General features: G+C 42.1%; 1 protein-coding gene across 12 annotated transcripts in view; it reads left to right on the top strand.

Moving 5' to 3' along the window:
- The window catches only part of rabgap1 (RAB GTPase activating protein 1), a 158,455-nt gene that overhangs the window by 70,490 nt on the left and 73,476 nt on the right, over positions 1-14,489 (top strand). For all 12 annotated transcript variants that reach the window (XM_033048838.1, XM_033048840.1, XM_033048835.1 and 9 more), the window contains one exon: positions 973-1,123. In XM_033048838.1, the coding sequence (XP_032904729.1) occupies positions 973-1,123 (151 nt within the window). The remainder of the gene's footprint in view (positions 1-972; positions 1,124-14,489) is intronic.

Below are 14,489 nucleotides of genomic sequence, written 5' to 3' on the forward strand. Positions count from 1 at the left end.
TAGATGGAATGCATAAGAAGGACCCATTTCCCTCAACAGATCAATAGCTGGAAAGAGGTATTTAAAGAAATAGGATTAAAAAGGCTGAGGGGAATCATGTTGGTCCAGGAAAGGACCGTTTTAAGAGCTACAGCTTGCAAACAGGCCCTTCAGCCCACCAAGTCCATGCCGACCAGCAATTACCCATACACTAGTTCTATCCTACATACTAGGGTCAATTTAATAGAAGGGACAATTTTACCATAGCCAATTAACCTACAAACCTGCATGTCCTTCGAATATGAAAAGAAACCGGAGCACCTGGAGAAAACCCAGTCACTGGGAGAACGTACAAACTCCGTACAGACAGCACCCGTAGTTAGGATCGAACCCAGGTCTCTGGCGCTGTAAGGCAACAACTATACTGCTGTGCCGCTGAGTCGCACCAAACTGTGGGCACAGTGCTGGGTTGATATCTGAAAGTTGGTGAGGCAGGTACCTCGTCATGTTTAAAAAGTATTTGGAGGTCTAATCTGTAAAGCCAGGGACAAGAGCTAGGCAGTGGGAGTTGGTGGGTAACTTCTGGCTTCCACAAATATGATGTGCCGTGTTCCGTGACACAAATTTCTGATTCTAAGATGCTTTTCATGTCAGCTGATCTTGTTACATGGTGCATAGCATTGTTGCTAATGGTTTATTATTGTCGTGTGTACCGAGATACAGAGAAAAGCTTTGCTTCACGTGCTCTCCAGGCTAATCATACTACACGTGAATTAGGAGAACTCGCCATTGAGCTGATTTTCAGTTAATCCCAATGTGATCAAAAAAAATTTTAATTTTGATTATGCATGCATATAGTGAGAGAAAATATTGCATCATGTACTCGTATTGTTATCAGTATTTCCATTCGAGATTTTGTAAAAACAGATTTATTTTATCGATCATTATTTTAAACTTTTCTTTCTTAAGTGTTGGTCTGACATTTTTTTGCAGGCATCTAAATTTGAGTGTGAGACCCAAACCTCTGCCTGCTTTAGTAAGAAGTGGTGTTCCTGAGGCTCTTCGAGGTGAGGTTTGGCAACTGCTTGCGGGATGTCACAACAATGACCAGATGGTAGAAGACTACAGAATCCTTATCAATAAAGTAAGTAATTTTGCAATTAAGCAAATTGTGTGCCTGGCTTTCACTGAATAGAATATGCTTATTTGGTTGGTACGTTGGTTTCTTTGTACATCTTGCCTGTACTATGTCATGTTGGTTGAAAATGTAATTTTGAAATCAATCTACTTAAATGGCAAACAATTGTAATTGTTACAATCTGTGAAATGTCCAGGAACAGTTTATGCAAGTAATCCCTTAGTCCTAGTTGGATTTCAGACAAGCTTTATAGTCTTCGTTTAATTACTTGATGGTTTCTTTGCCATCCATTAAGTTATGTGTATATGAATAATGTTACAAATAATTTGGGTTAATAAATGGCTTATTGGAAACTCTTGTGAAACATGTCAAAAAAGTTACAATTCATTGTTAGTGACAGTCATTATCTTCTTGATCTTTGGAGCTTGCTTCCATTTGTACATTTTCAGTGATTCAAATGGCTCTTCAGACTGTAATGCAGAACTGAACAGTTCCATTAAAATTCCTTGCTCTTGCACATTTATTTTTAAAATATTGGCTTTCATTGAGAATTCGTCATTTCCATTCCTTGAAAATGGAAACTACTTAATGTGCTGTTAATTCACATTTTAATTGTCAAATGCTTGTTTATTTTTTTGAAATTTTAATTTAATGGGGAAATTCCAAAGTTTGGAATTCAATTACTTTTAGTAATGGAAGTATTTGTGAAAAATAACCTTTATCAGGTCAAGCATTCTTAAACTGAAAATGAAGCCACAATGAAAATGTTTTTTACTGCTTAATATGACTAAGTAGTTTACGGGGCAAATGTTCCTATTTGGTTGTATGTCCTTGAAGTGTACATTTAATGAATTTCAGGGTATATCATCAATCCAGCATTGCTTGTAAGAATAAATTATGGAAATGTGTTCGTGAAAGCTTTAAATTCCACTCTTGTTAAGAGTAACTGTTCTGGCATGGTGGGCTGATCAGCCTCTTATGCTGTCAGTGTTTATAACCTTGTGATCGAGAAATTGGATAAATACTTGAAGGGAATAATGCTCAAGGCAATGGGACTCCTGATACTCTTACCAATGATCTAGCACTGGTGTTTCTGAGCAAATGAAAACACATCAGGAGGAGCCCGGCCGTGTGGCATCTATACAGGAAATGCACAGACTGATTCGGGGATTCTTCTTCACACTGACAGAGAAGAGGGGAGATAGCAGGTTGAAAGGTGAAGAGATGGGATAGGGCATGAGCTGGCAAGTGATAGGTAGATCCACGTGAGGAGGGGTTGAATGGCAGATGTGTCAGGTGTGAAGAGAAAGGTGGAGATGGTAGCCAAGGCCATAGGTGATAAGTAGAGAAGACAAAAGGGTCCAAATAGTGAGATCTGTTAAGAATGGAAGGTGATAAGTAATCATTTCCTATGTGTTATCTCTCTATGCCTCAGTCCTTGTTTGGAAATTGTTAATTATTGCCCGTTGAAGTTCTGTTTTATGCTTATGCTTAAGGCATAGTTTTAAGGTGAGGGAGCTTTAAGTTCAATGATATGAGCGGGGCAACCTTTTTTTACACAAAGGGTGGTGAGTGTCTGGAATGCGCTGCCAGGGTTGGTGGTTGAGGCAGATATGATGGTGGCATTTAAGAGGCTTTTTGATAGGCTCATGGATATGCAGGGAATGGAAGGATATGGATTATGGATATAGAGATGGTATCAGCACAGACATTGTGGTATTATTGATCTTGTGCAGTATTATTCTGTTCTATGGTCAATTATAAATTTTGCTTGCAAATTCTATTCCTGATAGTAATGAGATTAAAAATGCATTGACAGTTTAGCTGTGGCATGGTAATTTTCCAAAAATTGTAGTTATTGGAGCTTCAACCTGCACAGTGGATTATACTGTCTGCAAGTAAAAAGCAAGATTCTATGGAGAAGAAAGTCCTACAGTTTTGATCTTGCTATAACATTGGTTTGAAGCTAAAATAATGTAAATGTGTTTTGTAAATGCATCTTTATTTGCAGGCAATGTGCTTAGAGTAGCAGAAATCAATATTGTGGTTTAGATTGATTTGGATTCAGGTGAGTTTGCCAGTGTGCAACGGAATTACTTATTTGCACGAAACTTGTTTGCATGAAGCTTATAATAATAATAATAATAATAATAATAATAAATTTTATTTATGGGCGCCTTTCAAGAGTCTCAAGGACCTTACAAAAATTTAGCAGGTAGAGGAAAAACATGTAAGAGGAATGAAATAAATAGTAGAGACATGACTAGTACACAAAGTAAAGACAGAATTCAATACAAAACACAATATGAGGCAATTAATGCACAGATGAAAAGGGAGGGGGACGTGGGGCTAAGGATAGGCAGAGGTGAAGAGATGGGTCTTGAGGCGGGACTGGAAGATGGTGAGGGACACGGAATTGCGGATCAGTTGGGGGAGGGAGTTCCAGAGCCTGGGAGCTGCCCTGGAGAAGGCTCTGTCCCCAAAACTGCGGAGGTTGGACGTGTGGATGGAGAGGAGACCGGCTGATGTGGATCTGAGGGACCGTGAGGGTTGGTAGGGGGAGAGGAGGTCAGTGAGATATGGGGGGGGGGGGGGGGGGGCAGATGGTGGAGGGCTTTGTTAGTGAGGATCACGATTTTGTAGGTGATCCGGTGGGAGATGGGAAGCCAGTGAAGTTGTTTGAGGACTGGAGTGATGTGAAGCCAGGATTTGGTGTGGGTGATGAGTCGGGCGGCTGCGTTCTGGACCAGTTGGAGTCGGTTGATGTAGGTGGAGCTGATGCCAAGGAGAAGTGAGTTGCAGTAGTCCAGTCGGGAGGAGATGAAGGCATGGATGAGTCTTTCAGCAGCGGGAGGTGTGAGAGAGGGTCTGAGTTTGGCGATGTTGCGGAGATGAAAGAAGGAGGTTTTAATGACATGGCGGATGTGAGGCTCAAGGGAGAGGGTGGAATCAAAGATCACGCCAAGGTTGCGGGCCTGGGGAGATGGGGAGACAGTGGTGCCGTCGATGGTGAGAGTGGGGTTATTGATTTTGCTGAGTGTGGCTTTGGAGCCTATGAGGAGGAATTCTGTCTTATCGCTGTTGAGTTTGAGGAAATTATGTTGCATCCAGGTTTTTATAGCTGACAAACAGGAGTTGATATGGGAGATGGGGGGGGTTGTGGGGTGATTTGGTGCCGAGGTAGATCTGGGTGTCATCAGTGTAACAGTGGAAGTCCAGGTTGAAGTGGCGGAATATCTGACCAAGGGGGAGGATGTAGATGATGAAGAGGAGGGGGCCGAGTACGGAGCCTTGGGGAACGCCTTGAGTGAATGTGGCTGTAGCAGAGGTGTGGTTGTGGAGAGAGATGAAGTGGGATCTGTTGGATAGGTAGGAACAGAGCCAGCTGAGTGCAGAGCCTTCAATGCCGAGGTCTTTGAGTCTGGTGAGCAGGATGTTATGTTTCACTGTATCGAAGGCTGCGCTCGGGTCGAGTAAGCTTATAAGAGTACACAGTATGCACGATAATAGCAATAAATAAAATGACAAATGCAAAACAGCAGAATGGTGCACAGATTGTAGTGCAATCTGATGTAGTGCAAAAATAAATAGTGCAGCAACAGAATGGAACTTGTAATGAAAGTTTGTGCTATTTCTGATCATGATATACATGATGTGTTATTTGCAGTTGTGTCATAATGTTTGTTCCCTTGTTCTGCATCAGCTGGTGGAAGAACTAATTTATTTTGGCTTGCACTTGGTATATTGCCCTGCAACTAGAGCATAGATTTGTGACAATGATATCTCGGTGGAAATGTGTTCATATTTATTAATTCTGGGACAGATTCTTAGTTATTTAGTTTGTTTAGTTTAGAGATACAGCGAGTCCACGCTGACCAGCAATCCCCCGTACACTTATCACTATTCTACACACACTAGGGACAATTTACAATTTTACCAAGACATTTAGCCTACAAATCTATGTGCCTTTGGAGTGTGGGAGGAACTGGGGCTCTCGGAGTAAACCCACGCAGGTCACGGGGAGAATGTCCAAACTCCGTACAGACAGCACCCGTAGTCGGGATCGAACCTGGGTCTCTGGTGCTGTAAGGCAGCAACTCTGCCGCGGTGCCATCGTGTCGCCCTAACTATTCCGTTAAGCGGGAAGGAACGATGGTGGTGATTTTCAGGCTGATGGTAATGTATCCACTGCCACTATCTGACTGGAAATGGCTACCTTAATGGATCAGATATTGAGCCATTAGCTTCTGATCCATGTGCTGCACATGTCCGGCTGTGTGAACCATAGATATGGAGGGTTGCTTTACTGATTAAAGGGCTGTGACCAACAGCACATCGCGGGGGTTGCTGCTGGGTCCACTGTTGCTTGTTATCTACATTAACCATTTGGATGACAATGTGGATTTGTGACAATTATTCCCATTGTCAGTAAATTTGTCGATGACACCAAGATGGGTGATATGATGGACAGTGAGGAAGGATATCCAAGTTTGCAACAGGATCTAGTTCAGTTGGGAAAGTGGGCCAAGGAACGGCAAATGAAATTTAACTCTTGTGAGGTGTGGCATTTTGATATGTCAAACCAGAGCAGGACTTGTGCAGTAAATGGTGGAATCCTGGAGAGTGATGCAGAACAGAGTTCCCTGAAAGTGACCGTTCAGGTGGACATTGAAGATGACGTTTGGCATGCTCGCCTTCATTGGGATGAATATTGAGTATAAAAGTGAGAGGTGAAAGATTTAAGCGGGACCTCAGCTAACCTTTTCATGCGGCTTCAGGCTGCCTCAAATTTAATCAGACAATTTATCCTTTTTTTGGGAATAAGATAAGTCCATATGGATATCCTTATTTGGCACATTTGACATGGTTTGTTTGATTTAAAAAAAAAAAAAAAATCCCCCCCCCATCTAATTTTGAGGCGACCAAGTCATCTGCTCTGGGACCAAGAAGGCACTTTTTGTTTTTCCCCAGATTCTTGTGGCAGGTTGGGAAGAAATTGCAGAGCCACTGGCAGAAATCATCGATAGCTATGGGTGAGGTGTCGATGACTGGAGGGTAGCTAATATTGTGCCTCTGCTTAAGCACTTGGCCCCAACTCCTAGTTAAGGCAACAGGTACCAGATTACAACCACCTGGGAGAATAAGTTATTTAAATTCCTTGCAAACTTCTTGCCCCTAAACCTGTACCCTCTGGTTACCTCTGATGTGGAGGGTCTTTTTACCATTTGCCCTAATTATGCCCTTCCATAATACTCCCTATCTAGTTACCTCTGCTCTAAGGAAAGTAAACTCCAGCCAATGCAGCAAAAAAAACTCAGCGAGTCAGGCAGCATCTATGGAGGGAAATGAACAGTCGACATTTTGGGCCGAAACCCTCTGTCTACACCAAGAGGGGAGTGGGTAGGGAGGGGGTAGAACTGGCAAGTGATGGGTGGATCCAGGTGGAGAGGGGGTTAATTGGCAGATGGAGGAGGGAGGGGTAGAGATCGGAGTCGGGGAGATGACGAGTAGAGGCGATGAAGGGCAGATTATGGAAGCTGATCGGAAGGAAGAATGGAACCAAAATAAGGGGAGGATGGGAACACTGGAGGGAGAGGCTAGGGGGCTGGGGTAGGTGAAGGAGGGGAAAGAAAGTGGGTGTGTAGTCTGAAGAAGGGTCTCGACCCGAAATGTCACCCATTCCTTCTCTCCAGAGATGCTGCCTGTCCTGCTGAGTTGCACCAGCATTTTGTGTCTATCTTTGGGGTGATGAGGGTGGGAGGAGGGGATTGGAAAGGTGTGTGTGAGTGAGAGGGGGTAGATCAAGAGAAAGAAAAGGATAGAGGGGGAGTGGATTACCTGAAATTGGAGAGTTCGATGTTCATACTGGGGTTGTACACTGCCAAGGTGGAGTAGGGGTTGGGATGATGCTGGGAAACTGCAGATGCTGCTTTCCGTAAAAAGAACACAATGCCGGAGTAACTCGACGGGTCAATCTGTATTTCCTTGTTTCTACAGGAGTGTGTCTGTTCGAGGAGCAGGGAATTACTGAGGGCGATCCATGGTTTTCTGTGTTTAACTGCGTAGACAGCAGAAGTTGCTATCCGGCTCCCTCATTAAAGCAGATGAATACCAATAGTCTCTCCATTCTCTCTCATTTCATCTTCTGGACTGTAATGTTCGTATCATTATTCTAAATGCCACTGTGATACAAGAACAACAGTAGGCACCGATCGATCAGGGACTGAAAGTGCTTTATACAAAGCAGCTGGTTAGATCCAAATATCCAGGAAAGTTCCAAAATTAATTTCCTCAATTTTGAAAACTGTCGCCAAGCTTTTGTAAGCCGTTCTTAGCAGGACGCTGTGGTGAAACTGTGGCTTCTAATCTCCTTCCCTGATTTATTTCTTGGAGTGCACTTGCAGCTACAGTACTCCACTGGGTTTAATGAATAAATGATTTCACGTTGATTTTACAGATTTTTGGTAGGCCGCATTACCTGCGGCTAAAATGTATCAAACTGCCCATTGCCTATAAATGGACGCAAGATAAATGGTAAATCTAATGATTTTGGAGATTTCTTTTCCGGTTGCAGTCCTGTGGAAAATGGCTGTGTGATTTAAATGTAATTGATCTTCATCTATATTTCAGAGCACGCAGGAATGAGGCACGTATTCTTGCTGTGAAATTGAAGGTGCAATGGAAGCGCTTTTATTCGTGCAAAGCTTGGATTATTATTTTCAAATCGTGTAGTAAATTCTACTAAATCACTAAATACACAGTTTATATAGCATCCATTTACAGGTGATGGGCAACCCCGCCGAAAATTGATGTGGAAAGCAGGTTCCATCAATTAAATCACCAAAGCTAGATTCAATACATAAGCTTCCTCTAAACAATGCATTCTCTTTGCCAATAAGGAGCATGTTGCTTCTTCACTGGGAAATCAGCCAAGCTTTTCAATTGAAATTCCATCATGCAGCTTCGGAATTTCTCAAATAGATTGTACAGAGCTTTATGAGCAACTTTGGCATACATCAGTTGCAGATTTATAATTGAAAGGAAAAAAGATTGATCAAAAGTCATGTGATTTGCCGTTATCAAACCCGATGTCTATAAAAGTAGAATCAAAATTGTTTCTTTCCAGTTACTCAGCTGAATAAGGAAGCCGATGCAAAACTGGGACTTGGAGTTTGATGCCAGTAGCAAGATAATTGCCAGCCAAAATGTGGGAAAATGTTATCCATAAAATGTTATATGGCCAATAAACGTATTCATTCATGACCATCTGTGATTGACTATCGTGCTAAGCTGCTGTCTGATACCTTTGTTGGCCTATTTGAATCTTATGTTTTGCTTGGATAATATTTTCTTTTGTACTCCAGCTACTTAAGGACTGATTATTGCAACGACTGGTTGTGCATTTTCAGAATGACAACCTGTTTATTTTTATGAAATTGGCAGTTTGGTATAAACGTAAATTTATTAACGCCAATGATTTATAAGGACGAAAGCAGTAGTAGAGTAATTAAATTATCAAGCTAGTAATCCAGCGACTTGGATTAATAACCAGCAAGTAATCGACACATTACAAGTACAGAACTCCATTCCAGATTAACAGAGATTTAAAAAAAAAACCTCAGTGGTGTATCGTTGTAACAGCTCATTTGGTTTCCTCAAGACCTTCAAAGGTGATAATTCGGTTGATCTCACCCTACAATATGTGTGACTCTTAACTGAAGTAACATTATGGATAAGATAGGTATTGAATCGATGGGTGTTCAGCTTTAAAATTATGCGCAGAATCAGATAGGCTCACCATTAATGCTGGCAAAATTCTTACTTTCTGAAAATGAACAAGAATAAAATGGACATAAGAATTGATGTTTCAATTCAAAGTTCAAGTTTAAACTTGTAATAGTGAAAATCCCATCTTTAATGAATATTTGATTTGAATGGAAAATTTGCCTTGAAATAATTCTTTCCATGGCCTCAACACATTCAAAAGCACTTTGCATCCACTCTGATGTGGAGTCGGTTTGTTCACAGCGGGCTTCTGGAAACAATTTGTGATAATGGCTGGATCATCCATGTAGGGAAAAGAGAAAGAACACGGTAGATGAGGGAAATCTGTAATAATTAATTCTGCGGATTCTCAGCAGGTCGGGCATTGTTTGTGGAGAGAAGAATGCAGTTGGTGTTTTAGCTAGATGACACTCTTCAAATAGGTCTGCCGCACTGTAGTTGAGAAATCAATCTTGACCTTTTACACCAGGGAGAATTCTCCCCTCTTCAGGACCCCTCAGTGAGATCTTTTAAGCCAATCTCCGAGGGATGACATGTCCTGGTTTTAATATCTTCGTTCAAAGGATAGATGATGCCAGTGGCTGTGTAGTATGCCTACAGCACCCACAGGGAAGATTGTCAGATTAGAGTAGACCCTCTCCTGGGTGGGAAAGACTAGATTTGTTGCCCACGATTGATTCACCTGAATTGAGAATGAGGTTGAAACGTTTCCAATTATTATAAGATATGACAAAAATGATACTGCTTTAAAAAGTATGCTGTTTTGACATTAGTTTAATTTATACAGCACAGAAACTGGTCCCTCGGCCCACCGAGAAGGTCCGTGCTGACTAACAATCCCAAAGCCAATTAACCTACAAACCTGTATGTCTTCGGAATGTGGAAAGAAACCGGAGCACCCAGACAAAACCCAGGTGGTCACGGGGAGAGAGTCCAAACTCTGTACAGACAGCGGCAGTAGTCAGGATCGAACTTGGGTCTCTGGCGCTGTGAGGCAGCAACTCTACCACTGCGCCATCATGCCCGCCCAAGATATTGTGTTATAGACACAAGAGATAGCAGATGCTAGAATCTTGATCAAAAAGTAAAGTGCTGTATCTGTGGAGGGAAATGTAGGTGATTTTTTAGGTTGAAAAAGAGTCCTGTCATCTGTCCATTTTCCACCCGTCAATTTTTGGGGGGGTTTTGCGTAAAAATGTATAAATGCATCCGGCTGTGTACATTTAAAACCAAGCCCACTAATGTCTCTTAACGATACATTATGTTCTTGTTTTTATTTTGGTTTACGTGACAGCCAATATAATAGGCCAGTTAATTGTAGCTATGATTTTAAAACATCTTATATTGTTGTCATTGAGTTCATCATGTTGCAGTTACATTTAGGCACAGTGCGTTCATTAATGGCTGTGCTGCAAAACCAAACTATGTGCCAGAGATTGGAATTGGTTCATTACTGGCAGATGACTGGAGTGATAGGGCATATCTCTATCTTGTCCACCATCTCCCTTCTCTCTTAGTAGAAAGAGGCAATAGTTCTCCACGTTTTATTTAATCTATCTCCCTTGAAAGTAGCTCATCATGCAAATAAGTGTCATACTCGAGATGTGGTGGAATAGTTTTTCCTACTCCCACGGTGCTAACAGGAAGGAAGTGGGTGTGAGAGAGATGCATCCAATTTTAAAATCTCTATTGCAAAACCTTCACAATTTAAAATGTTATCTTCTCTATCCCACAATTCTAATGCCACCGAATATCCTCGGTGTAAATATCACCAATTTGACCGCATCTAACGCGTGTCCAAGAAACCACACCAATTCCTCTACTTTCTCGGAAAACAAAAGAAGTTCAGCAAATCTCCAGTGCCACTTACCAATTTCTACAGATGCACCATAGAAAGAATCCTATTGAGATGTTTCGCAGCATAGTTTGGCAATTACTCTGCCCAAAATCAATGAAATTGCAGAGTTTAGTTTAGTTTAGAGATACGGCTTGGAAACGGGCCCTTCGGCCCATCGAGTCTGCGCCGAACAGCGATCCCCATACACTAATACTATCCTACATACACTAGGGACAATTTACATGTATACCATGCCGTGGGGTGATGCCTGTATGGTCGTGAGTAGTAGCCCAGAGAGTCGTACCTTTTTCTGATTGCCGCTGGATTTTCAACATTTTGAAAATTTTCAGCGACCTGCTGCGACTATGACGGGCACCGGTAAGTCGCCAAAAAATTCGCGTAAGTGGGATATACCCGTAAAAATATACGCTGGCACTCCAGTATGGTGGCATTGCATTATTTTGCCAGAGAAATTAAACTGATAATCTGACTGTTCTCTCAGGTGGCATTGTTTCAAAGAGGAAAGTGGGCATTCTATCTGATCTCCAACCCAATATTTATTATTAAACCAGCATTGCCATGGTAGAGTGCTCATTATCACTTTGTACAGTGAGAGTTTGCAGTGCTGCACTTCCTGGAACAACAACATTTTACGAGCACTTGAGGACATCCTGACAGAGGTGTTAGGTATGACACTTTCTTTCTGTTTATTTTGGCCATTAGGGCTGCAGTTTTAATTTGAACCTGACGGGTAATCTGGTGTGCAGCCTGTGGATCAATTCCACAACAGGAAATGGACAGAATGAAAATGATCAAATTGTAGAGTAATTATAACGATGATCGATGGTCGACGTGGACTCAGGCCGAAGAGCTTGTTTCCATGCTGTAATCACTGAATGCGTTGAAACGTGATGAATGATAGGAATAATATTTTGAATTTAAAAATAATCAGACTAAATTTCAGAGTCGGGACGTTTTTTTTAAACATGTTGAAAAAAGTCCACGAGATTTTAAAAAATAGCCCCGAGTACCTACGAACGGCTATTATCGTAATTCTCAGAGTTCGAATCAAGGGGAAAACTTGGGAGAGTTTGTGAGTAACTCAGGAAAGTGGGACAGGGCCTTTAGTATTACATAGCCTGAGCCCACTCTGAACTACTGAACTCAGGCCCTGGTTCATAGCTGGCCCCTTAGCTTTACACCGTTCATAGATGGCACATCCAGCTGAATGAAGTCTTCAGCTGAAACAAATTTAAAAGTATTAATTAAATCCATTTTTTAGTTTTAACATTGAATTTTTTTTAAACATGTAACTATATTTCAGCTGTTTCTACATGGTTTCAAAGTTGATAAGGCTTTCAGAAAGCAGAAGGCTATCAGGGTAATGGGGTGAGGATTGGTGACAACACATTCTCCACAAGAATTGTCAGTGACTCACAAGGATGCATTCTCAGTTCCCAACTACAGGGCTGCCAACATTGGGTGAGAGTTGGTAGTGAGCAATTGCAAGAGACCAAGCCCGAGGGAGCGTTGTGACCCGGGGGGGGGGGAGGGGATATGGGAGAGGATATGGGAGGGGATATGGGAGGGGGGGTGAGGGGATATGGGAGGGGGGTGTCCCCCTCTCATTGGTATGGAGCTTTCGCATTTTTCAGCTTGAAATTGCACAAATGTGGTGCATACTGTAGTGAGTCTTAACTTGCACTTGAATGCAATATTTATGCTTTAAATTGGAATAGCTATGAATAAGGTTAGGCTAAATTACATTCCACAGTAGAGCCAGGCTCTGGTCAACAGGTGCAGCGCATGAATGATCTTAGTATATTCATGTATGGAAATCAGATTATAATCAAACACTTGGCCCATGTTGACCAACCTGGGTCTCACTGCACATCTGGTACTACTCCTGACCCTGACTCCAGTTGCATACCTTCTCTCATTCCTGACCCCGAGTCCAGCCTTACACCTGGTCCCATATTCTACCCTGATCATAGCTGCTTACCTGCTTAGGTTCACAGTGCTGAACACTCCCATTATCCCAGCTTTTTCAGCTCCAACACCCGCAGTCCATGCCGTTGATATGAGTTTTGAAATTTTCGTTGATCACAGAATTTCTCACGACAGAGCGTGATAAATTGGTGATCAGCGTGAGAGCGTGAGAATTTGGCCAAATGCGTGATTCTCATGCTCAATGCGTGAGAGTTGCCAGCCCTGCAACTATACTCCCTATATACTCATGACTGCAGCCAAATTTGGCTAACTCCACCCATAAGTTTGCAGATGACACCAGTCCATTACACATACCAACTCCCTACTGTTGACTCCATCGACACTTTACGCTGCCTTGGAAAAGCAGCCAAGATAATTGAAGGCGTCCCACCCTGGTCTTTCTTCCTCCTCCCTGCTCTAGTCCGGCAGAAGTACAGAAGCTTGAAAGCGTGCACTACCAGACTCTGGAACAGCTTCTCTGTTATCAGGCTTCTGAACAGCCCATCCATAAGTTTGGGTACTGACTAACCTCTTCTGCATTCTGAACGTTGGACTTTGTCTCTGGAACTACTGTGTTAGAATACTGAGAACCATATACTGCACTCTGTACCTTCCCCTTTGCTCCACCTATTGTACTTGATTCTATCTGTGTATACCATTTTCTGATTGATTGAATAGAGCGCAAAAGAAAGTTATTCACTCTATCTTGGTACGTGACAATAATAAACCTAAACCTAGTTGGCATCCCAAGGCCAAGTTGCCAGATGCAGTCAGTCCTGCTGCACAGGACGGCTACCACCAAGGTGGTAGTGAAGGCATTGTGAATGTGACCATAGGAATCCTGCAGGAAGTGAAGCCAAGGCTGGGTTAGGTGTAATCTTGCATGCTGGCATGCATATTGAATGCCCGCATGGCAACTGCAGGTTGTTTTCGGGCTGCTCATTCTTTGCATCTGGAACTGCTATTAATGCCCGAAACTCCAGTGTTTAACCCAGTGGATATCAGGAAGTTTGAGATTCTGAACCAGATGCGAACCTTGTTTTATATTAAGTTAACAGTCTTTAAAACAAGAAAACTTTAATCATTTACAAATGTGCATGGAGGACATTCTAAAATGCTCATAGTGGTCGACGGATATGACACTTGGTTGGCTGTCGGTTCTATTAACTGCTGTTGGTGTTGCCTGTTCTGATCTGAAGTGCAAGGCTGTCCTGTGCAGTGTTTGAAGCAAGCTCATATTGGTGGAATGTAGTTGTATTAGTGATGGGAACAGGCACTTTACCACTGAATGGATGTTTAGAATTGTGTGCGTAACTTTAAGTAAATATTGTAATTGGCAGTGTAAATTGCTGTTGAAAATGTGAGAATGGTGCTGAGAGAATGACAAGGTGATCTTGAGCCCATGAGTGTTTTCATTTTTTATTATTGTATTTTTCAGTCATGCTCATTTTTAAAGCAGTCTGTATAAGTAATCGTTTACCATGATTGGTCAGTGTCCATACCGGCTCCATACAGTACAGCATGTTGCTGTTTTGAAATGAATGCAAATTTGTAGACCTTTTCAGAAGGTGCATAAATAAGGTGACGGAAATATCAATGTGTATTTTCCTCAGCTGATGTCGCTAAATATTGAGAATGTTATCATTATTTGTTTACCAATGTGTAAATCATGGAGTTCATGTGAATTTGCCTGGTTCAAGATCATGTTTGTTGGGAAAACTTTCACTGCACAAGAGTTTCAAATCCATTTGAAGTTTAGAC

The sequence above is a fragment of the Amblyraja radiata genome, chromosome 32 (genome assembly GCF_010909765.2).
Source record: "Amblyraja radiata isolate CabotCenter1 chromosome 32, sAmbRad1.1.pri, whole genome shotgun sequence".
Classification (NCBI taxonomy): domain Eukaryota; kingdom Metazoa; phylum Chordata; class Chondrichthyes; order Rajiformes; family Rajidae; genus Amblyraja; species Amblyraja radiata.